This window comes from Lissotriton helveticus, chromosome 3_1 (assembly GCF_964261635.1).
Source record: "Lissotriton helveticus chromosome 3_1, aLisHel1.1, whole genome shotgun sequence".
Classification (NCBI taxonomy): Eukaryota; Metazoa; Chordata; class Amphibia; order Caudata; family Salamandridae; genus Lissotriton; species Lissotriton helveticus.
Window position 1 is genome coordinate 1,552,653,151 of NC_136061.1, and position 22,594 is coordinate 1,552,675,744.

General features: G+C 44.4%; 1 protein-coding gene across 1 annotated transcript in view; it reads left to right on the forward strand.

Annotated features, from left to right (window-relative positions):
- The window catches only part of DLAT (dihydrolipoamide S-acetyltransferase), a 236,143-nt gene that overhangs the window by 162,791 nt on the left and 50,758 nt on the right, over nt 1–22,594 (forward strand). Inside the window, exon 10 of the mRNA XM_078682302.1 lies at nt 16,728–16,835. Coding sequence (XP_078538428.1) covers nt 16,728–16,835 — 108 coding nt within the window. The remainder of the gene's footprint in view (nt 1–16,727; nt 16,836–22,594) is intronic.

Consider the following 22,594-nt stretch of genomic DNA (forward strand, 5'->3'; position numbering starts at 1 on the left):
AATAGGAGAATCACAATTTCATTACAAGAACGGAGGCTACATTATGTATGTTGGTAGCTTTCTAACACAACATTAGGCATATGTTCGATAGGCTTGCAGTAGTGCCTTGCGAAGGTGCTAGTGTTCGACTAGTCAGCCGCTTTAAGAATGTCATCCAACTTACCTCCAGACCATAGAGATTTACTGGCCATAGCACCTCTAACAGAATGAGCTTGAAATTTTGTTACATCAATACCTGCTAAGTTCATGACGGTTTTAACCCATCTAGCAATGGAAGTTGAGGTTATAGCTTTATGAGGTTTAACGAAAGAAATCAGAAGTTGTTTCTCATCTCCGAGGCGTAGACTAGACATTCTCTGATCGTATACTCGCATGCACTCAACCACACAGAGTTTAGGGCAAGGGTCGAAACATGGATAGAAGATTGAATCAGACATGGTTTTGGTTCTTCTGTAAATTTGCGACGTCGGACGGCTCGCAAAAAGGTCTAACTCCAGTGGGCCCCAGATCTTGTTCAGGGTTCTGAAAATGAAAGCATTAAGCTTCCAGTTGCTGTGATCTAACAGGAATCTGGAATTCCAATCGGCAGACATGTTCGATTTCCCAGGAAGGTATTCTGCTTTGAGAGCAATTTTGTGCTCTAGACAGAACATCCAAAGTCTCCTGGCTAGATTGGAGAGGTCGGCAGATTTGGTACCTCCCAGACGATTGATGTAAGCAACCGCGGACATGTTGTCCATCTTTAGAATGACCGACCTTCCTTGGAGAGAATGTTTGAAGCTCATTAGAGCATAAAGGCCAGCTGTAAGCACCAAATAATTTATGTGGTGGGAAGATTCCTCTTGAGACCAGATCCTGCCTGTGTTCTGATTGAGAAGGCATGCACTCCAACCGTGGAGGGAAGCATCTGATTCCAAAACAAAATCTGGCTCTGAACCAAAGATTGCTTTGCCATTCCACTCTTCTAGGTTGACTAGCCTCCAGATTAGTTCTGATTGGGCTTCCTGTCCAGGCTAATCTGATTTTAGGGCTCTTCCTTTTATCCATTGTAGGGACCAATAATTCAGAGGCTCTGGAAAAATCACCTGAATAGAGGAGGAGAGAAGTCCTAGAAGTCTGGCTAGTTCCCTCAGGGGAAGGTCTTGTTGTCTCAAGACGTGTCTTATCTCTTTCTTGATCTTTGTAATTTTTGTGAAAGGGAGAAGAAGGAGGCACTTGGAGGTATCCACGGTGAAGCTGAGGAACTCAAGGGATTTGGAGGGAGTCCGGATAGATTTTTCTTTGTTTATAATGAATCCTAGACTCTCTAGGAGATCCACTACGGTTTTCAGGTCTTGGAGAATTTGTTGAAGGTCCTGCGACATTATCAGAATGTCGTTGAGATATATGATCAGGCGGATACCTCTTTCTCATGGGAAAGAGGCAATCGTCCTCATGACCTTGGTAAAACACCAGGGGGGCAGAGGAAAGCCCGAAAGGAAGAATTACTAAAGATGATTTTTCCACATAAATTGGAGGAAAGGTTGGTGGATTTGGGCCATAGGAATGGTGAAATAGGCGTCCTTTACATCCAGTTTGGCCAACCAGCTTCCTTCCAAGAGGAGGTCTCTCAGGAGGTGGATACCCTCCATTTTGAAATGTCTGTAGTCTAGATATTTGTTGAGTTGTTGTAAGTTTATTACGGGTTGCCAACCTTTCCCTTTTTTCTCTAAGAGAAATAACATACTTATAAATGTTAAAGTATCTAGGGGGACATCTATTATTGCGCCTTTTTGGAGCATTGAAGATATCTCCTCTTCTACTATCTTTTGTTTGTCTAGGGAGAGAGGTATGTCTCTTGGGAAGGAGGTTTGAGAGGGTATTTGGATGAAATCGAACATAAAGCCTTCGACAGTGTTTAGGACCCATGCATCTTGAGTTATCAACTTCCAATTTTTTAGGAAATGTTTGAGTCTGCCTCCCACCTTTAAGGGGAAAGAAGGGGAAGGAGGGAGGGGAGGGACACTTACTTGGTGAGTTGGAGCTGAAGGAGCCACGAGATCAATATCCTCTCGAATGTGTTACTCTCCCACGCTGGGGGTAGAAGGAAGGGGTGTTGAATTGTTGGTGTCCGCGTCCGAAGCCACGGGATCTTTGATAGGGCCTCTGGTTAAAGTGGCCGGAAGAAAGGCTCCTTCTTCCGGCCTGTCCAAAAAGGTTATTGTTAAAGACCTTTTTCATATTTTGCTGTGCCTTGTCTAGGGCTGAAAATGTTGAAACATATTTGCCAAGCGACTTGATGAGGTCTCCACCGAAAAGAAGGCCTTTTGATTGTTAGATAGTTCTTTGTCGGCCATATCACTAACCTTGGGATTCATTTTAGTAAGAATTAATCTGCGCCTTTCGGCGTTCAGACTCACGTTGGCATTACCTAAGAGAATTAGGGCTCTCTGGCTCCAGCCTCTGATAAGATCAATGTTGAGGGGTGTGCCACGGATATGGCTCTCTTCTGCTGAGTCAAGTGTTCTTGCAAGGGGGCCGAGGACGTCAAGAACACGGTCCTAGCAACCTTTAAGGCATTTTTCTATGCCTTTTCTAGGGTCACGACTGAGCTTAAAAAGAAATTTTATGAGCTCGGGGTCCAGATTGGGAGTTTGACAGGTCTTCTCTTCAATGGAAGGTCTTGAGCATTCTGCTCTGAGAATATTCCTAGTTTCCCTTTCTAGGAAAATGTGAAGCCATTTTTTAATACATTTTGAAACGTGGTCTTGAGGGCACCATTCTGAAGATCTAGGGTGCTTTAAGTTTAAGGGGGAGAACATTTCTTCCCCTAACGGGTCAAGAATGTTATCTTTAGAAGATTTAGGAATGTCTTCCTCTGTATTGTAGAAGTGATCATCTTCTGCATCCAAATCTAAAAAGGGCTCATCAGGTACCTCAGAAAATTGGTCATTGTTGTTAAAGGGGTTATCTCCCATGTTGTGTTGAGCACTACGAGATTTTGTGCCGCTAAGGACATCCAAGTATTTTGTGCCGCCATGGGCACCCACAAATGTTGTGCCGCTCGGGACACCCAGAGAGTTTGAGGTGCGAGTACCTACATTTAGATTTGAGGTGATAAGACCTCCCATATTTGAAGAGGTGCTAGGACCTCCAGTGCTCGAGAGGTAATTAGTTCAATATTTTTACTTTTAAAAATTTGTTTACCCCTTAATTCAGAATCGTCATTAATGGGAATCTCACTAACCTAGTCTTCTTGAGAAGGAAGAGATCTTTTAGGAGGAATGACCTGTCCTAGGGTCTCTAACATGCATGACCTCATTTCCCTTTGTAACATTATTTTAAAGCTCTCTATCTAAATTGGGAATAGTGGCGCTAGCTTCCCCTGAATCAGTGTCAGACATGTTTTTCATTTTTTTATTTTTTTATTTCAGTTTCAGTTTCAAAATGCTTTATTCGGTTTGTACAGGTACAACCATGTAGCAACGTACATAAGTACAGTTTCAGATCGTATTTATGTAAGTTAGATAATGAAACAATTAAAATTACATCAATATCCATGCCAGTCTTATTTAGATCAATAAGGTGTATCTTGCTTAAGTACAAAGTTAGATTTGGTCACTAAATTAGTGCAAAAGTCACCAATGTAAAGTGCAAAATCAGAAAGACCTATTATATGCATAAAGTGCTAATGACATGTGCAAATATGCAGAATTAAAATTAGAATGCAACGTCTGTTTGGTCACTTTAACATTTTAGCAGCAATTTGTTAGCAATAAAGGTTTGTACAAAACGCCAGTGCAAAAATGCAAAAAACCAGAAGACAGTCATTACCATAAGGTACTTTCGGCAGGTGTAAATATATAGAATAAAATATAAAGTGCATATGAATAAATACACATACAGACAATGTAACTCGAACAATACGTCATAAATAAAATAAGACACATTCGTAACATGAAATGTAACAACCAGCGGGTACACGGGGGTAAACGAGGGGAAGAAGTCATATAATAATTGATTTCCTGTGCCAGATACATTTTAGGATATAAGTGGCCACACGATAACACACATCCGGGGAAGCCAAGTCAAACAACAATTGCATTGCGGCTCTTGTATTGCACATGTTATGTTCTAAAAATAATTGCTTCAGATAAAACTTTCTAAAACCAGTATAAAAATTACAAAAAAGTAAAAAGTGGCAGATGCTCTGTTTAGATTTCCCATCGCATGGACACAGACATATCCCGGGTTTTTTTACAGTAGGGAAGGCCACCAGATGGTGGACTATTCCCAGCCTCAGGCGAGCTAGAACAAAGCGATGGGAATTAATGCTGACAAATGTAAGATAGGAGGGGAAACCTGTGCTAAGGTTGTACTCCATGTATAATTTAAACGTACTTTGCATTGCATACTCCTTCATTCTGGTCCCTTTTACATGGTCCAAGTAAATGGATTTGAGATCACGCTTTGTTAAAACTGATTCAGTTAATATATCTTTAAAAATGTCCTGGCCAAAGAGGATCTTATACCAGGAATGAATGTGTTTTAGCCAGGGGATTTTCGAGTGTCGGTCAAGTTTGATACAATCCATGATTACTTCCTGGGTGAACCTGGTTTCTTCTTTGGTCAATATGGACCGCCATAGGGACAGGGGACGCAATGCAATCAAATCTGTGACATAATTTATGCCTAACTCTCTGTGAGTAATCTCATTTGAGGCAGAAACAGGGAGGCATAATAGTCGTTTCAGATACTTGTTTTCCTCCTGCTGGATGGACAGGGCAATCTGTGGATTATATCCCCATATCCCTGCTCCATACAGGGCAGAGGACATACATCTTGAATTATAGATGGAGATCATCTCTCGGATTCTACGGCCCCCCAGTCTAGAGGCAAATCTGAAGATGCAATTTACGTTTCTGGTCATCTTCAGACCAACACAGGATTGCTCGTTTACCCATCTCCCATCTCCTGAAAAAGTAATACCTAAGTAGCAGAAATGTTGGACAGCCTCGAGTTTATCCCCATCTAAAAAGAATGACTTGTTTTTCTTCATTTTCTTTCCACAGGTCATGGTCATTGTCTTGCCCTTGTTGATTTTGAGCTTTCTGCCCTGAATGAAAGTATGAAACTTCTTAATTAACTTTTGCAGCCCGTTCGCGGTCCTGGAAATCAGGACCGCGTCGTCCGCATATAAAAGGACGGGTATTTGCTTTCCATTAATGGTGGGGGCATCAGCATAAGATTCTTGTAAAAATTGGTCAACCTGATTTATAAAAAGGGAGAATAAAAGAGGGGTAAGCACGCACCCTTGTCGGATCCCTCTGCCAATTTTAAAAAAGGGGGTACATTCACCGTCTGTTCCAAATCTAACCTTACTTGAGAGACTACTGTACATTCTAGCCAGGAGGTGGATGATTTCGGGTGGTGCACCCATGGCAAGTAGTGTTGGCCAGAGCAGTGCGTGTTCCACCAAATCGAATGCGGAACTTAGATCGGCAAAGCACATAAACAGGTTCCCTTCCTTAGCTTTTGTGTACTTGCCGATAATAAGTTCCAGGTTCACGCACTGCTCCATAGTTCCTAAACCCCTACGGAACCCGTACTGAATGGGCGAAAGAATATTGTTGTCTTCTGCCCAGGACTCTAATCTTACCAAAAGTACACGACTCAAGATCTTTAATGATGAGTCCAAAAGTGAAATTGGGCGATAATTTCGTGCTTCTGCCCTAGAGCCCTTTTTAAAAAGCGGCACTATAATAGATTGACCCCATGAAGTTGGTAACTTATCTTCAATAGCAGCATTAAAGTAGCGGGTCAAAATGGGGGCCCATAGGGTAATCTCAAATTTGTAAAAGTCCACAGGGACCCCATCCGGTCCCGGGGCTTTCCCCCCCTTACTCTTCTCGATTGCCTCAATCACCTCGCTTAATGTCACAGAAAACAATAATTTCTCCCATTTAAAACAGGTTGGTGTGTCGGTTAAAACATTGGAATTAGAAACAGAAATAAAACCAGAGGTAAAATCAGAGTTAAAAATCCCTGTGAAGTGTGCTATCCAAGCCCGACAACTGACATACGAAGTTAGTTCAGGAATGTTGTCGTTCTTCAAGAACGGACTATTTACAGTGTCCCAGAAAAGTTTATGATCTTTGGTATCTGCGGCCAGATCTAATTTCGCCCATGCCTCGTCCTGCAATTCCTTCTTCCTGGTGGAGAGTGCAGTTTTGTAGTTATGGCGCTCTTCCCTGATCTTACTAGCGTCTCTTGGTGTGGCATCAAGTGAGGTTTTCAGCCTTTTTAATGACTGGGCACAATGGTCATCAAACCACACCGCCATGACCTTCCTTGATTTCCGGGCTTTATGCGTCAAGGATTTCTCAATAGTTTTTGTTATAGTTAGGAAGTTGGATAACATGGTTCGTGGGCATGGTTTCGAGGACAAGCAATACTCGACTTCTCTACAACAATTTGTGATCACATTGGCGACAAATTGAGTGGGGTCAACTTTTATCCATTTCACCCTCATCCCATTTGGTCTTTCTGCTGCAATGTTCTGGATTGGTTGACCAAAGGTGTTCTTTTTGGTTCCCCAACCCAATAGTTCAACGGTTACACTGTTATGGTCACTGACCGTTTGTTCAATCACCCAGACGTTGATGTAAGCTACGGAGCAAGATATCATAATGTGATCAATGAATGATTGGCTGTTTCTCCCATGAAATGTCGGACACCTGACATTGTTCGTGTTCTTGTTGCATTCTAGGAGGTCCAGGTCATATTTGGCAAGTAGGTTATTTAAAGCACTACCATAGTTATTGTGCGGGAAATGATTATATACACTTGTTTCCCTTCCCGAATACTCCTCCCTGTGGCCACATGCCCCCTTGAGTGCATAAATACATGTTTTGATGTTGAAGTCTCCTACCCATAGGATGGCAGCTGGTTTGGATGTACTTGATAAGATCACATCAATTGCCCGCTCTATGTCAGAAATGAATATTCCCCGTTTATGCCCCGCAATGTTATTGTAGAAATTCACTACTATTAAATCTCTACATCTGCTATGGGCCATGCGCAGAACGGAGGCGTGTTCTCCTAGGACAACATGATCACTAACGCGAAACTCAGTCAGTGCAGTGGATATCAGGGTCACAAGTCCGCCCTTGGCTCTACCAGCCTGGGATGCCACAGCCTGCACACTAAAGGAAGTGTAACCCTCAACGTGTACTTCTTCCCTGTCCCAAGTTTCTTGCAGGCAGATTATGTCATAACCCTGTTTAATAAAGTCAGCCCATATGGGGGTGTTTACCTTAGAGGCTATCCCAGCTATATTCCACGTAATAGCCCTCAGGTTCTCTTCTAAAGCTACTTGGGGTGGGTCGGTAACTGTTATGACTGATGATGTTATCGGGTTCTCCAGATAATTTCCACCGGTGCTTATGGTAGCATCTATCAAGGTTGGATCGTTAGAATTTGCTGCAGTGGTGTCTGTTGGAAATTCCTCAACTGTTTTAACGGCCAACGACCTAGGTTCCTCAGACACAGATGACTCATCGGCGAGAGTATCCCCGAGTCAGTCATTTTCATCTAAGGAGTTGAATATCTGGAATCTATTAGATGTTGGGACCGCATATTGACCATAAGTGCTCGTTTCCGGCCCAGGGACATTAAGGTTATTGAAGTAGTTGGGGTTTGATGTTCTGAATAAGTTCAGCGGTTGCTGTGGTGCATATTGGTTATATGGGTCGTAAGGAATCAAAGGATGCCCGACTGGTTGCGCTGGTGCCTGCTGTACAGGTGGATGAGACATGTTTATTACTCTAGGGTGTTTGAAATTCTGAACGGGAATTTTAAATCCCACCTGATTTCTGTAAAAGTAGTCCAGTGGGAACAAGGTGGTGTTGTAATCATTATCTAATGGGATTGGCGCGTTCAAGATGGAATCTCTTGCCCATTCGGTGGTTTTATAATTTATGATTACGCAGTCCCCACTTATTTCCTTTTTACTGGGGCCCACCCACCCTACCCTTTGGGTTGAAAGAATCTGACTTGCCCCTCTCAGGGGAAATCCACAATTGTGGACAAGCCAGTGCAAAATTTTGTTTTTAAGTGTTTCGCTATTTTCGAGTTTGGGGGGTTTCAGTTTCGGGACATTGGCAAGAATTGCCACATATGGTCTGCTTTCTGGGGGGAGATTAATCACTGCAGGAATGATGTTATTATAGCAGCTGCGTGCTGATGGATTCCCGTTTAATGAGGTATGACCCGTTGGCGCTCCACCTCTTACCCAGAGGGCCCACTTGTGGTGTTACCTGGGGTATAGGTGTATAAGTTAGTGGGCTTGCCGAGAGCAGCCGTAGGGGCCACATTTCTAGCGGAAGGGACCTGTGAATTAGTTGTATTAGTAGCAGTCATGTTGTCCTTATTCCCAGGGGGTACATGCGAAGGAGTTGGAGTGACATGTGGACCCAGATGTTCAAGGATGTCTAATTTAGCTAGACCTAATTTCTCCAAATTTTCCACCTTTTTACAGATCTGCTCAAGTTTGTCGTTTAGGGGGGCAATAAGGAGCTTCATAGCATCCACAATGTGACACACTATAGACTCCCCATTGAGTGTGATGGGATTGATATTGCCTCTTGGTCCCAAATTTGGGCTTGACTGCGGTGGGGGTGGCTCTCTTCCGTTGGCCTGTTCTGATAATGACGAGGTTGCCTTCTTTCTCCTACCCCTTTGTTTCGCGTACCCCCTACTTGGGGCCAGTAATTTTCTATTTCGTGTGCGTCTGGATCTGCGGTGGACAGAGCCATTGCCAGTCGTAGTATCTACATAGCTATTATTAAGTGAGTCAATTGTGGGGATGGGATCATCATTATCACAGGAAATCAGGATTGCGCTGGTCTCAGGCGCATTACTAGGCCCCTGTTCCTTAGGTGGTGTAACATTAATCTGTAAATTGGGAGTTAGGGACAACCGACTATCCCTATCTTGAAACACTGCAGGAAGTATGAGAGGATCTTCCACGTGGGTTGGCACGGCCCCGGGGAGACCCGTGTAAGATTGCATTAATATGGAATCGTTTGATAATGATGTCACATTTATGTTATTTTCATTGCAATCATCGGGTTGTGATATCTGCTGGATTAAACAGGTACTTGGTGGTAACGACAATCGTCTCTCGGTATTTTCAATGGCATTTGCTACCACAACGATTGTCTGTTGAAGCATGCGGTCAATTGCAGTTAACGTTGGTAGCGGTGTTTTTGTTGGGGCAGTGTTCCTTGTGACAGAGCGTGTATGAATGGGCGTTTTTTTAACCGTGTTCTTGGCATTTGACTTGGGCTCCATAGGCGCCATTTACAGTGTGCTTTATAAATCAAATGTGTAAATACCTTTAGAATAGGCGGCGATTCGGCCAGGGGATATTGCCCAGCCCAGACTCTGCAGGCCTCTGAGGGCCACAGAGGGCCCGCCCTTTGCCCGGGCTTAGCCCCGGGCACGGCCCCGCGACGCGGGAAGACCAGCCCCTTTAACGGCGCCTCCAGGCGCTAAGCCTCTACGCGACTTCCGGGCCAGTCGCGGAGGCTTCTGGGGACTGTAGTCTCTACTCCCCCGCTCTGTGGCAGTCCCGGTGTTGGAGGGCTGCGGCGGGGGGAGGAGACAGCAGGTGCGGTGTAGTGGCAGCAGCTTTTCCTCAGCAGGTCGCTCGGATCCCCAGGCAGACGAGGCTGAAGGCAGGTCAGGATCCCTGGGCGGCAAGCAGCGTGCAGGTAGGCACACGCACGGAACTCCACAAGCTTTGGCACTATTACACTAATGGTGAATTGGCAAGAGAATGTGACATAGCGGCAAGAGCTGTCGACGTAGGTCCGAGTCTCGGCATCGCCTCAATATCCTGTGATTCTGTGTATATCATTATTCACCCTATGGTGCTGGAAGATGGAGGTATAGAGGGTGTTGCAGCCTTCAGAGGGTGGAAAATCGTTTTTGTAGGCAGCTTCTTGGTGTTGGACCGGACAGCTCACGGCATGTTATACATGAAGATTTGGGGCGTGAGAAAGACCGCCAGGCCGAAGCGCGTCGGTGTGACAGACTTGGGATCTGACTCCGCCGGCCTCCTCCCGCGTAGCGTCTTTCCCGCCGTCCTCGCCCCCTTGCTACGTCACCGGAAAAGATGACGTTGCTCACGTTTTCGGCTGCCCGGAAGACATTTATATAGTTATCAGAAAGATCGGTAAGTAGATAGAGTTCCCCTTAAAATGCTATTGATCTGTCCCCTCTTATTTTTTATTTTTATGCTAGGCTCATAAGGGGGGACTCACGAGTATTATGGCAATTTATAAAGCATTTATTAATTATATAGGCTTTGTGTAATTCAGGCTAAATTAGAGAGTCGGGTTTGCGGCGAGCAGCTGAACGTCAACTGATGATCGCGAGGCTGGTTGCCAAGGGGGATGCTCGTAAGCAAACGCCCAAGGCCCAGAATTAAACGCTGTAGATGAAAGGCCCTTGGCTAACTAGGCACGAAACGTGCTTGTTGCCAAGGTACCTTTGTCTAATTCCTACCGCGATGCGTTGCCGGCCTGCATCGCGGAGAGGAAAGCAATCCGAGATAAAGCAAGGCGCGAGAAGGCTAAGCGCTCGAGGGGGACTAAATGAAAAAAAGGCAGCGCGTGTTGAGACGCCAGGTGAGAGGAAGTAAATGGAAATTTAAATAAGTAAAACAATGATACTTATGTGGCTGTAAGGAAAAGGTTAACAAACATGATAGACAATATAGAATGAAATAAGAGATATTGAAGGGGGCTTACCTGACGGCGGAGGTGAGGTTAGGAAAAAAAGGGGAAGTGGGAGGAGATCTCTGTAAATTGAAGATCGGTAAGGTGAGGGGAGGGGGGTGGGGATTAGGCCACCAAGAGTTAAAAGAGAGATAAAAGTCAAAAGGATTATAAGAAGGATAAGAGAGAGAAGTTACTTATCTGCTCTGAGGCGTATTTAAAAGAGGCAGATTGTTGCTAGCTCATGACATTTATTTTCTTTCAATGTTCTTTTCTGGAACCTTTGCATTGTGATGTATGCAGCTGCTTGGAGACTGCATTAAAAGTTCTGCATAATGTAGCCTCCGTTCTTGTAATGAAATCTGATGGTACCCTGAGGACATATAGCTGGTGATTAAAGTCTGCTGCTCCCTTCAGCGAAATCTCATGTAGTCTTCAACAGGTTGCAATTCACTCAGATTTTGGCATGAAAGTCATGCAAATCATGAAGACCGCATACCATTTGCTTAGCTTACCAAGACCACAAGTGTCAACTACTCAGGACCCTCCATCTCTACAATAATGTCTTGTTAAAATACATTTGACAACTCTCTTTTGAGTTTGTCCCTAAGTCCTAAAGATGCTCAAAGAGTTTGGTTAAATGGGGGTCTTCCATGAAATAACTTTGAGGAAGTACGCCAAATTGTTTTGAAAACTTTCTGAAAACCTATCCTCCTATTTGCTCTCTTAACTGTGCATCCTCATTCCCATTACTCACACAGTTGGGACGATTGGGTTCCAAAATGAGATTGTAATTCTTCTGCTCTTCCTTGCTGTGAAGATATGACCGACCCTTTGCTAAATGTTCGTTTTTTTTCACTTTAATTACATTTGAAATTGAGCATATGACCAAATTACCAAAAACATTTCTCTATTTCCAACTGTAGGTCAACAGGTTATATTTAGACCTCCTTAATTCATAACCTGCAAAGATGTTCAGTTTGTCCTCAACTATCAAGGGATACGGGTATTTCAACTACATTCTTTTCAGATAATGCAGTATGAGTCTTTGTAGGAAACTGGGGTTTTGTTGCAGTAGTCCTCCCTACTTTTTTTCTTGAAATTTGATGCAACTTTGACTGGAGTGCACTGGGTTCCTACTAACCAGGTCCCCGGTGCCAGTGTTCTTACCCCAAAACAAAGTATTTGGTCAATTGATGCTCAATTGGCAAGAAATTTAGCACCTCTGTAAGTCCCTTGTAAGTGGTGTCCCTGTACTACCTAGGGCATCAGGTACTAAAGAGGGTCCCTAAGAGCTGCAGCATAGATTGTGTCACTCTAAGGGACCCAGCACCAAACTCATGCAGACTGTGACTGCAGTCTGCGTGAAAAGGTGCTCTGTGTACCATGTTCCCTAACACTGCATTTCATATTTGTAAGGCACCCCGACAGCAGGCCTTACAGCCTTAAGACAGAGTGCATTATATTATATGTGAGGGCATATCTGCTTCCTCCGATATCCCTGTGTTGTCTAGTCCAGTTACTAGATAATACAAATGAACAGGGAAACCATCTTAAATACATATACTGGACATTACGAGTTCCCCAGCTACATAATGGCTTCACAGAAACCTGCGGTGTTTGGTATCAAAGCCCTTGTTTTAATAAACCCACACTTACCTCAGTGACAAATGTATTAATACATGCACCCAAGAGAGTACCTTAGAGGTACCCCTGAACCCTACTAGTCCTCTAGTGTGCTGGCTGATCCTATCCAGCCTGCCACCACAGACTTGTTTCTGATCCCCTGGAGGTGGGAGCCCACATTTTTGAGGTCGGAAACCATGCCTACTCTGGCAGTAGGTGTTGTCACCTCCTCCAAGCAGGATGACTAGTAATCAGTATATCAAGGCAGGAGGCTTCATAGGTCTCCACTGCCTTTGATATGCGACCCTGGCTTCCCCCAGACAGGGAAAATGCAACCACCTGCCCAGGGCCTATTTGGCACCAGGATGGGTGGGAAAATTACCTATTCAGGAGGTGTGTTCACTCCCAGGCTAGTACCACCCCTAAGGTGGGCTACCTAAAGTGCACACGACTAGGAAAAGTCCACCACCTTGGATGTTGGTGGAATTAGGTCCTCGGGGTCAGGGTTATAACCACTTCCACAGGAAGTGGTCCTACAGAGGGTGTAGTCACCCCAAAGGTAGGTAGTCCATTGGCTACTACCTGACACTCCTTGTAACGCCCCTAAATACAGTATTTAGGTGGCACCCGATTCGACGGACACAAAGGAGTGGACAAAGAAGATTGCTGACACAAGCGGGAGCAACTACTGACTTTGGCACCAATCCTACCAGCCTGCCTGCTGCCCCAGACCCTCGTGGAGAAACCAACTTGTCTTGCAGCTGTGCAGACTCCAAGAAACCCGGAGGGCTGCCAGTGCTTCGCAAATCGCCAGAGAACTCCCTTGGAGTATAGGAGCTACTCTGCTGCAACAGCAGGCACTGAAGTTGCAAGGTCCGGTTCACCATCCTGCCGCTTACCGGGACAACCGCACCCGCCCAGGAAGAGGCCACCATGCTTCCACAGGTCAGATCAGTCTTTCCTCCAAGTGTGGGGACGCCAGGGGTGAATGGAACCGCACAGCACCAATACCCAGGGTACCCGACCCCATGCTGCAACCAAGGCTTGTCGCACTTGGACACCCACACTGTATGTCAAGGGACTTCAGGGGCAGTGAGACCTAAATAGAGAGTGGTCCAGCTGTCCTGTTTGCCCTTTTTCTGCAGAACCAAGACAAAGAGTTAGCCTCTGACTATCGACACCTCAAAGTACCGCTCCACCCACAGCCAGAGTCCGAGGGAGGTGACTGTGCCAACAGGGTCGTGAGACCCTCAAAGGCTGAGCCCACCCTTGGGTTTGCCTGGACTGGACCCCCCCAGTCTCACCGCCTGCAGCCTCCTCTTTCCAGGAATATCCATGAGCTTCTTCAGCAGTGTGACCCCGCTGGATAAAGCCCTACTGCACATCAGCCCCCAGCCTTAGTTTTGGTGGAGCAATTCCCTGCCTGGACAAGATCCTCAAGACCTGAGACCCCCCCCCCCCCCCCCAGTCCCAGCCTCTTTCTGAACAGATCGATCTCCATAGACTTAAACGGGCACCCAATGCCAAAACGCACCTCTCACCCGGCCGCCCCAGTGCTGCCTGAGGTGACCGTTTGGTGCTGCCTTGGACGTTGCCCTATACTCACCTTGAGTCCAGGAGAAGAGCCTCGTAAGTCAATGACAAGTGCCTGAATGCAGTACATTTTCCCTCATAGGTTAACATTACCGCTACAGAAATTGCACTGTGCAAACCTTTGAAACCTGTAAAAATTCATATCTCAAAATCCAATTCTGATGATCTTTGTATCCAAATTCGTATAAAAATCTGTGCTATTTTCATAAATTGGTGTCTGGTTTCTTTGTGTGTGTGTGTGTGTGTCTCACTGCCTATGTGTGTGCAATACATTTTTAACACTGCCCTCTGATAAGCCTAAACAGCTCGCCCACACTACCACAAAAGAGAGCATTTAGTGTTAGTGTCTCTGTCGGCCAATAAGGGTTGCCTGGACTCTTTACACATTGTACCTCATTTTAGTCCACTATATAAAGAGCCAGCTCCCTACAGTCTTTATCTTGTTTTATCAAATATTAAGAACATAACCCTCCTCACAATTATCTTCTCCTGCCTCCTCACCTTCAGTTTGCATTATGACCACGCTTTTTCCAATTGACTTATCATACCTCGGCAAAATGATTTTTGTATTGCATTTGGGACACATTTTGCTGCATGTCAAACTACTCGCGTCTTTACACAGGTGATATCCTTCTCTCACACCTGAAGCTACTTCGTATTCTTCACCACACTTTTATCCATCTGGAAATCCACTTTGAATTGCTGTATTGCACTACTAGCAACCACCACACTTCACACAGTGCTCTCCCTCTTGACAATAACTGCCATCTCCTCCATAAACAAATAAGCACATTAAGTCACGCTACGAGCTATCTTAACTGTTTGCTCCGAATCCAGATACTCTGTGCACAGTATCTTCTCATGTACATTCCAGATATAGGTTTTCACAACCAGTTTCCCAGAATTCTCAACAATACCACAAAGCAGCCAGTGATCTTAATACAGGGATCATCAGGTTTGCTCTGCGTTTTTGCTCTTTGAAAAATACATTTTTTCCTTTGATGTGAATATATCACCTTCTAGTGCACCCAGGTATGTTTCAAACCCCTCTTTCCAATGTTACCAGTTGAGTGGTAGGTGCCACAGAACAGCCAGAAAAATGCAGGAAGTAGTGTTCTGCCTGGTAAGCAATTCAGTAGACGGTCCCCAAACTGGTGACATACAGTTTATACATGCACAGGGTTCAAGTACAATGGGATGCTGCCAGAACAGTGACAATATATAGAGAAGTACCACACCCCTTCCAATCCTTGTTCATTGACACCTCTTGATGATAGTTTACAGTGTACTCCCCAAACACAGAAATAATGTATTTCAAAGCTAATAGGATCAATACTATTTATTGTCTTTCAAGACTAATCCAAGGTGACCACTATACACAGGTGTGATAATGTCCATACATATCTTTATAGATTTTTAATGGCTCAATACATCTAAGCCACTTTGATTGCCACCCCTCATAATTGTGGTGATGTGCAAATGTGCAACACCTGTGGGGGTCTGAACCAAATTAAAATGGCCACGGCATGCGTGTGCTATTTATATGGAGGGGCACTCATTGTGTGGGGCAGAAGATGGCTTGGCCACAGCAGCTAAATTGTAACTTTCACTGCTGTCCGGGCAGTGATGCATTCTTAAATAAGTGTAGCATACTTTGTGTTCTTTGGCAGAGAAAACTCCAGCACTAGTGAGGTTTAAGTAGGGCAGCCCAGACCTAGGGGTTGCATGAGATCGGAAGCTCGGGAGCCAAGCTAATTGCGTTGCTTAATTTGTTGCACCAAAGACACATGTAACCCCTGAAATAAGGTAAGATCTCTGGTGATGTAAAGGAGGTATTACTTCAGCAGTGAAATCAACTTCTACAGGCAGCAACCACCAACCTCATCACCCAATGCATCCTGTGATCTAGGGTTCCACATTTACATTAACAGAATTAATTTCAAAGGCAGAAACAGTACAATGGTATTAACAAGCAAAATGTAACCGCAATGTACCTATGCACAGGATACCCTATTTAGCCTGATTTTTGAAGTATTTTCTTTCAACCGTGTATGACTTGCACTTGAAAAGTTGCGTAAATATAAGCCAGCATGTTACATCTGACTTATAAATATGCGAGTGCAACCACAAATCTGCTAAATTTGATTGCAAACATTACGCATGCTGGTATGCTTGATCTCTACAATGGATGTTTTGCTCAATTGATGTTTCAGGGAATCACATCGCCCAACTAAAGACTTGGTGAGATGGAAAGGTGAGTGTCTGTCTCTAGAATCCATCTCTTCTTTGCAGATCTTGCTTAGCTTGTGTTGCAGTGTACTTGCTGTCAATGCGTCTCCATTAAAGGATGCCTCACATTGCTGTGGCCATTCTGAGAACTATGATGTCATGAAGAAGGGGCACTCAACTCGTGTGTACACTATGGTAACAGAGTTGCTTAGAAGGGGTTTTGTGGAAATCCTTGTTGCATCCTCTACTAGACAATAAAAGAAGAGTTCTGCTGTAGATGTAAACAGTATTAAGTCACTCCATAACAATTCATTTCTTGCATAATTTCCTGCTTTGATTTTTATCCTAGTGATTGAAAGTGATAATATTGTCGCTTGTTCAGAATGTAGCCTCTGGATATCAACATTACTAATGCTTTGGAAATTTCTCATGCACATAATTGGTTCTGGTGTCCTACAGCAATTAATAACTTTGTTTTGCCAGCACTACCTTGACCTACTTTCCGTCTGTCATTAGGTTATTGCTCAACGTTTGTTGCAATCCAAACAAACAATCCCTCACTATTACCTCTCCATTGATGTCAACGTCGGAGAAGTACTACAGCTGAGAAAAGAACTAAATGAGGTGAGCTATTTCCTCTTATGATGGGATTTTCTTTATTGAATGAGTCACCTTGTCTTCCCCCACATTTTCCTCTACCCCTGTGTACCAAATGTTAGCCAGAAATGATGAGTGCATGCTTGCGTTGTTGTCCCTGCCCCCGTCAGGCCTATCATCCTGATCACTTGTGTTAACTGATCAATGTAGCGTACATACAGTTGCTGTACTTTTTGGATTTGAAATTTCGTGCGATTGTCATGCAAGGTTTAATGAGATTAAGGTCTATGTCTGCTAGTTTATTGGTGTAAGAAATCTGATTATTATTTTGGGGGGAAGGTTACTGCAGACCTCAAGGAATAATCTCAACCCTTGTTAGGATGAGCCCTCAAAGTCCCTACTCAGCCAGTCAAAAATGTTTATTCAAACTAAAACTGGTCATAAAAGCACACAAGATAAATACAAAGTTCATAGTCAATAATAATAATAAAAGAAAACATGAGTCATTAAAAATTTTCAAAATCTAAGATCACAACGACGAGGGTATCACAATTTGAACAGAAAAGATTTTACATCGCACTGAGTATTACGTAACGCATTTCTGGGGAGGCCAAGGATTGTAAAAATCATAATCCCTCTATGCTGGAAGTAAAATAGCTATGCAAAAGGACTGGGTGTAGAAATCGAACCCTTCTCGAGTCGTACAATGTGCAAAACAGCATAAAGTGCGCAGTAGATTAGGTGGAGACCGTATTACACAGACACTTTGTACCTATGGCAACCCAAGAACCAGCCAGAGGAAAGGCAACTAAATGATGAATTAAGTTCAATCTTAGCCTTGTAATTTAAAATCTGTTCTGCGGGTTGCGAATGCAGGTTAAATAAAAATCAGTTCCGGGGGCATTAAAAATGTGCATATAATTAATAGTAGCACTTGAGGTAAGAGACTTTGCAATTCTGATCTCTTCTGTATAATAAACAAAATCTCTTTAACCCTTCCTTTTGTCTGAGGGCCTATGCCTTCTGGAGAATTGAAGAGGGCACTCAGACCTAAGTTATAAAAAAAAACCAACCAAAGCCGGCCCGATGTGCGCTCCATAATAATAAAGGGGGTATAGCGATGAAATCTTCCACGAATCCATCCTTAATTCTGAATGTGTGATGAATGACATTTGGGGTAGATTTAGGTAATGCTAAAAGTTTTCATAAAACTTATTTTCTACTGTCTGTAACTATCTTGGAACTGTATAACCTCACACCCCAGCCCCATAGGAGCCAAGAGATAGGCACTTATTTTTATACAGTTGAATCATCTCCTTGATCCGTTTGTGCCAGAGTTTTTTTTTTTTTTTTGCAAACCTCAAGATTGCTTCACCAGCTACCACCTCCTTTTGCGATCTCTGGCTAATTAAACTTTCCCAGGACCCATTGGTATCAATCAAAAGGCCTAGATAGTTAGAAGTTGATACCTTTTCTATCAGTCACTAAATTAAACTGAACCCACCCCCCTGATAGCCGTGGCACAGAGAAAACTGGTTTACCTTAGGGCAATGTGTAATGTATGTCTTCAGTACCAAAGAAATAAAAGACATGCAAAACAATAAAAATCCCAAACCAGATTAGAAAAATATAGTAACATTTAATAAACAAAACACTAAATGACAAAAATGTAACAAAGGGAACTAGAGATAAAAAAAAGTTTATATAGGGATAATGCCAAGATGCATAAAGTCCCAATGATAGTTAATGGTCACAGTAGAACGGGTCCTAGGCAAAATTCAGTGCTGACTGCGATGGAGTGTGGGTTGGATAAACCAGCCAGGTACGTCCAGGACAAAGATTATACCTTCCTATTTTTCTCTTCAAGTCCTAAACTGCTAAAGTCTTCAAAGACCTCATGGGAACGTACTTGGGGAGTCACAGGGTGCCACACAGAAGCCAAACAGCAGGCTTCAGTCCAGGTCCAATCCCACTGGTCAGTTGGGCTGTTGCAGGAATATGCCTCTTGTGGCTTGTTGTCCATGTAGCTTTAACAAGCAGTCAGTGGACCTTTGATCCTTGAACTCCACTTCTGTGTCACAGGTATAAGCGAGTGCAGGTTCCCTGCTTTCAGGGCTCAAATCAGTTGCAGACGTAGTTTCAATCCTCTTCTGATCTTCCACAGGTTCAAGAGTGTTGATTTATGCCAAGCATGAACTAGTGGGCGGGATTGACTCTTGGGCACGCTCTAACCTATGGGGTAAAGGTTCGCGGGCCACCTCTGCCCACTTCGGGCTTTTTCATTATGGTGGAGATTTTGGTCACACTAAACTTGGGCACGGTGAGTGGGAAGTGTTTTATGGTAATCCTAGTGTACTCCCACATCTAACGCTACAATCCAGTTGGAAGCAGTCACGGACACCCCTGCCCCCCTTAACCCCCACCTCCTCCTAAATAAAAGAAACCCAGACAGAAGTCTGGTAGAACAAAGCAGGGATTCCCAGCAACCAGACAGTGAAGTGTTACATGTAAAACCACTGCAGACCTGTGAAGTAGAATTCAACACTCTAGCTGGGTTTGACACTGTATCATCAAAAGGATGCTCACAACCCAACCCTGCATATTCTGTCAGGTTCAAAGGGGTCATCACTTCCCATTCAGGTCAGCCAGCTGTTTGCTCTGAGGGCATTTCACAGCCATTCACACCTATTCAAGTGCTAATTTCTAGCTGGTAGAAGTAGGAGAAAAGATACAAATGGGCTTCCAGAAGCTTTAGCCGGGAAAAAGATAACATTCTAAAAAGTATGTTTTTCTTAATATTTGTCAAGCATCAGACGCCACTGTTGAATTACATTTTTCATAACTATTAAAACAGTTGATTAATTATTTTTCTAGCTGTTGCTTATCACAAATTAGCATTATTAATTGAATTTATTGTAACCCAGTATTTTCCCTATAGAACAGCGAGACTTGCTACATTGAATATAGGTTTTGGGGATTTTTTCACTGTAAAGACATGTTTAACTTTAGATTCCTACAGGTCCTAATTCTAAGTACCAGGCACCCTACATGGGGATGACTAATATAAATTTAAAAGGCAGGTTTTGAACTTTCAAAAGGGGTTATTTGGTTAGGTCCAATTAGCAATTTCCAGCTCTAAGAGTGTAGGAAACTGGAATTTTGTTGCAGTTGTCATCCCACTTTTTGCCCCCATTAGATCTACTAGGTGCTGGTTTTCAACACGGACAGTGCATTGTTATGTTATGTTATGTTATGTTATGTTATTGGGGTTGCTTATATAGCGCACGGCTACTCCAGGGAGTGTCCCGGTGCTTTCTGACCCCAAACTGAGAAAGAAGATGGAAGAAAACACAAACATAACAAGTTACTGCTTGTAAAGCCATGTTTTCAGGGCCTTTCTGAAGGCAAGCAGATTAGAAGTACGGCGCAGATCCACAGGCAAGGAATTCCATAGTTTTGGGGCAAGATGTGTAAAGGAACGACCACCTATCCTGACCCTTCTAATGGGAGGAACCATTGCCAGGCCAAGACATTCAGATCGGAGAGATCTGGTGGGTTTATAGAAAAGAAGCCGTTTCTGAATGTACGAGGCCCCAACCAAATGGAGTGCCTTGTGGGCTAAAGTGAGAGCCTTGAAAGTAATACGCTTCTTAACTGGGAGCCAATGAAGGGAAGAAAGCAGCTCTGAAGCCCGAGCTTGTCGAGGTAGGCCAAAGATCGCCCTTGCTGCGGAGTTTTGAACTACCTGAAGTTGGTGCAGGAGGTAGTCCGGTAAACCCAGGTAGAGGACATTTGAGTAATCAATCCTGGAGCAAATCAAAGCCTGTACCGTCAGCTTCCTGTGGACTAAAGGGAGCAGAGGACGAAATTTTCGCAGCATTTTTAACAGACCAATTGAAGCCTGTTAACCAGGCTCCAGTGCCAGTCTTTCCCTAAAACAAAGAAACTGTCTAATTTACACACAGTTGCCACACACTTTAGCACCTCTGTAAGTCCCTCATAAATGGTACCCCTGGAACTCAGGGCATGGGTACTAAAGAGGGTCTCTAAGGGCTGCAGCATGTATTATGGCTCCCTAAGGGACCCCCAAACAAATTGCATGCAGGCTGCCATTGCAGACTGCGTGACCTGGTGAACACCATGTTTGAAAACACATGGCGCACATACTGTGTGCTATGCCAAATTCACTGCTTATAATATATGTAAGTTACTGCTACAGCAGACCTTGTAGCCCTAAGGTAGGGTGTATTATATTACATGTGAGGGCATATCTGCATGAGCAGCTATGCCCCTGTGCTGTTTGATCCTATTACTAGATGGTACAGATGAAAAGGGAAACCATCTTAAGTATATGTACTGGGCACTGGTCCGTTCCCCAGCTACATGTTGGCTTTACTGAAACCCTTGTCTTAATAAATCTGTACCTTTGCCAGTACTAGACTTATTATGACATGCACCCAGATGGCACCTTAGAGTGTGTCCCCTGAAAACCCTACCAGTATCTAGTCTGCCTGCTGACTGGTATCATTCTGTCTGTCACCACAGACCAATTTCTGATCCCCTGCAGGAGACGGCCCACGCTCTCGAGGCCATGAACAATGCCTGCTACGGAGGAAGGTGTTCACACATCTTCCAGAAGGATAGCTAGTGATTTAGCATATTAAGGCCAGGGGCTTCAAAGCCCCTGCCACCTTTGAAATGCGACCCTGGCTTCCCCCAGACCTGGGAGATGCCAAACCCTGCCCTGAGGCCCATTTGGCACCAGGACAGCAAGGAAATTAAACTGCCAAGAGTTGTGTTACACTGTCAGACTAGTCACACCCCTAAGGTGGGCTACCTGAAGTGGATACGAAAAGAAGGATTTCACCATCCTGGTTGTGGAGAAATTAGGAAGTCTGCGACGAGGTTATGCCCACCACCAACAGGAAGTGGTCACATAAGGGGTGTTGTGACCCCAGGGAATAGGAGCCCCTTAGCTACCTTACCACTCCCCTTAACACCCCTAAATTGAGTATTTATTGGCCATCTGTCACCAGGAAAACAGATTTCAGTCTGAAAGAAAGACAAAGAGCAAGCTAAAGACGTGAGAACTGTAGACCAGCATCAACTTTGGCGCAAAACCCTGCCTGACTGCTGCTCTTGCAACAATCACAGACATCGACTTGTCCAGAAGTGGAACAGCCTCCCCACATCCTTGGAAGTCTGCCTGCCACTTCCTCGACTTAACAACATCTCCCTTTGAGGCGAGGAGCCACTCCCTTGCACCAGCAGGCACCAACTGCAGTTGCCCGGTACACCATTCTGTCAACCCTTTGGCCCACCTAGGGAGCAGCACCCTAGCAAGAGGTCTTTGTGCTTGAGGAGGTCAGATCCTTCCCCTTGCCAAGTTTGGAGAGACCAAGACCCCAGGAGCCACCCTGCAGCAACGGTAGCGGAACCAGTTGCAAGCTCCATTCTTGTTTATGTTCAGTTAGAACACCTCCGCCACCAAACCTTACCTGCATATTGAGGAACTCTGAGAAAACCAGCTCCACACCGAGAGTGGCCCGCTATATTTCTATTTCTTCTTCTTCAAGACCACTGAGAACCGTGAGAGCCTCTAACTCCCCGACCTGCCGGACAAAATTCCCCAACCTGGGCTCACGTAAACTGACAGTGTCTTTGTGGTCCTCAGACCCTCAAGAGCTGAACCCTCCCTTGGGTTTTGCCGGACTGGTCCCCCAGTCCTCCCTTGCAGCCTCTTTCTTACAGGTACTTTTCCCATTGACTTTAACATTCAAGACTAC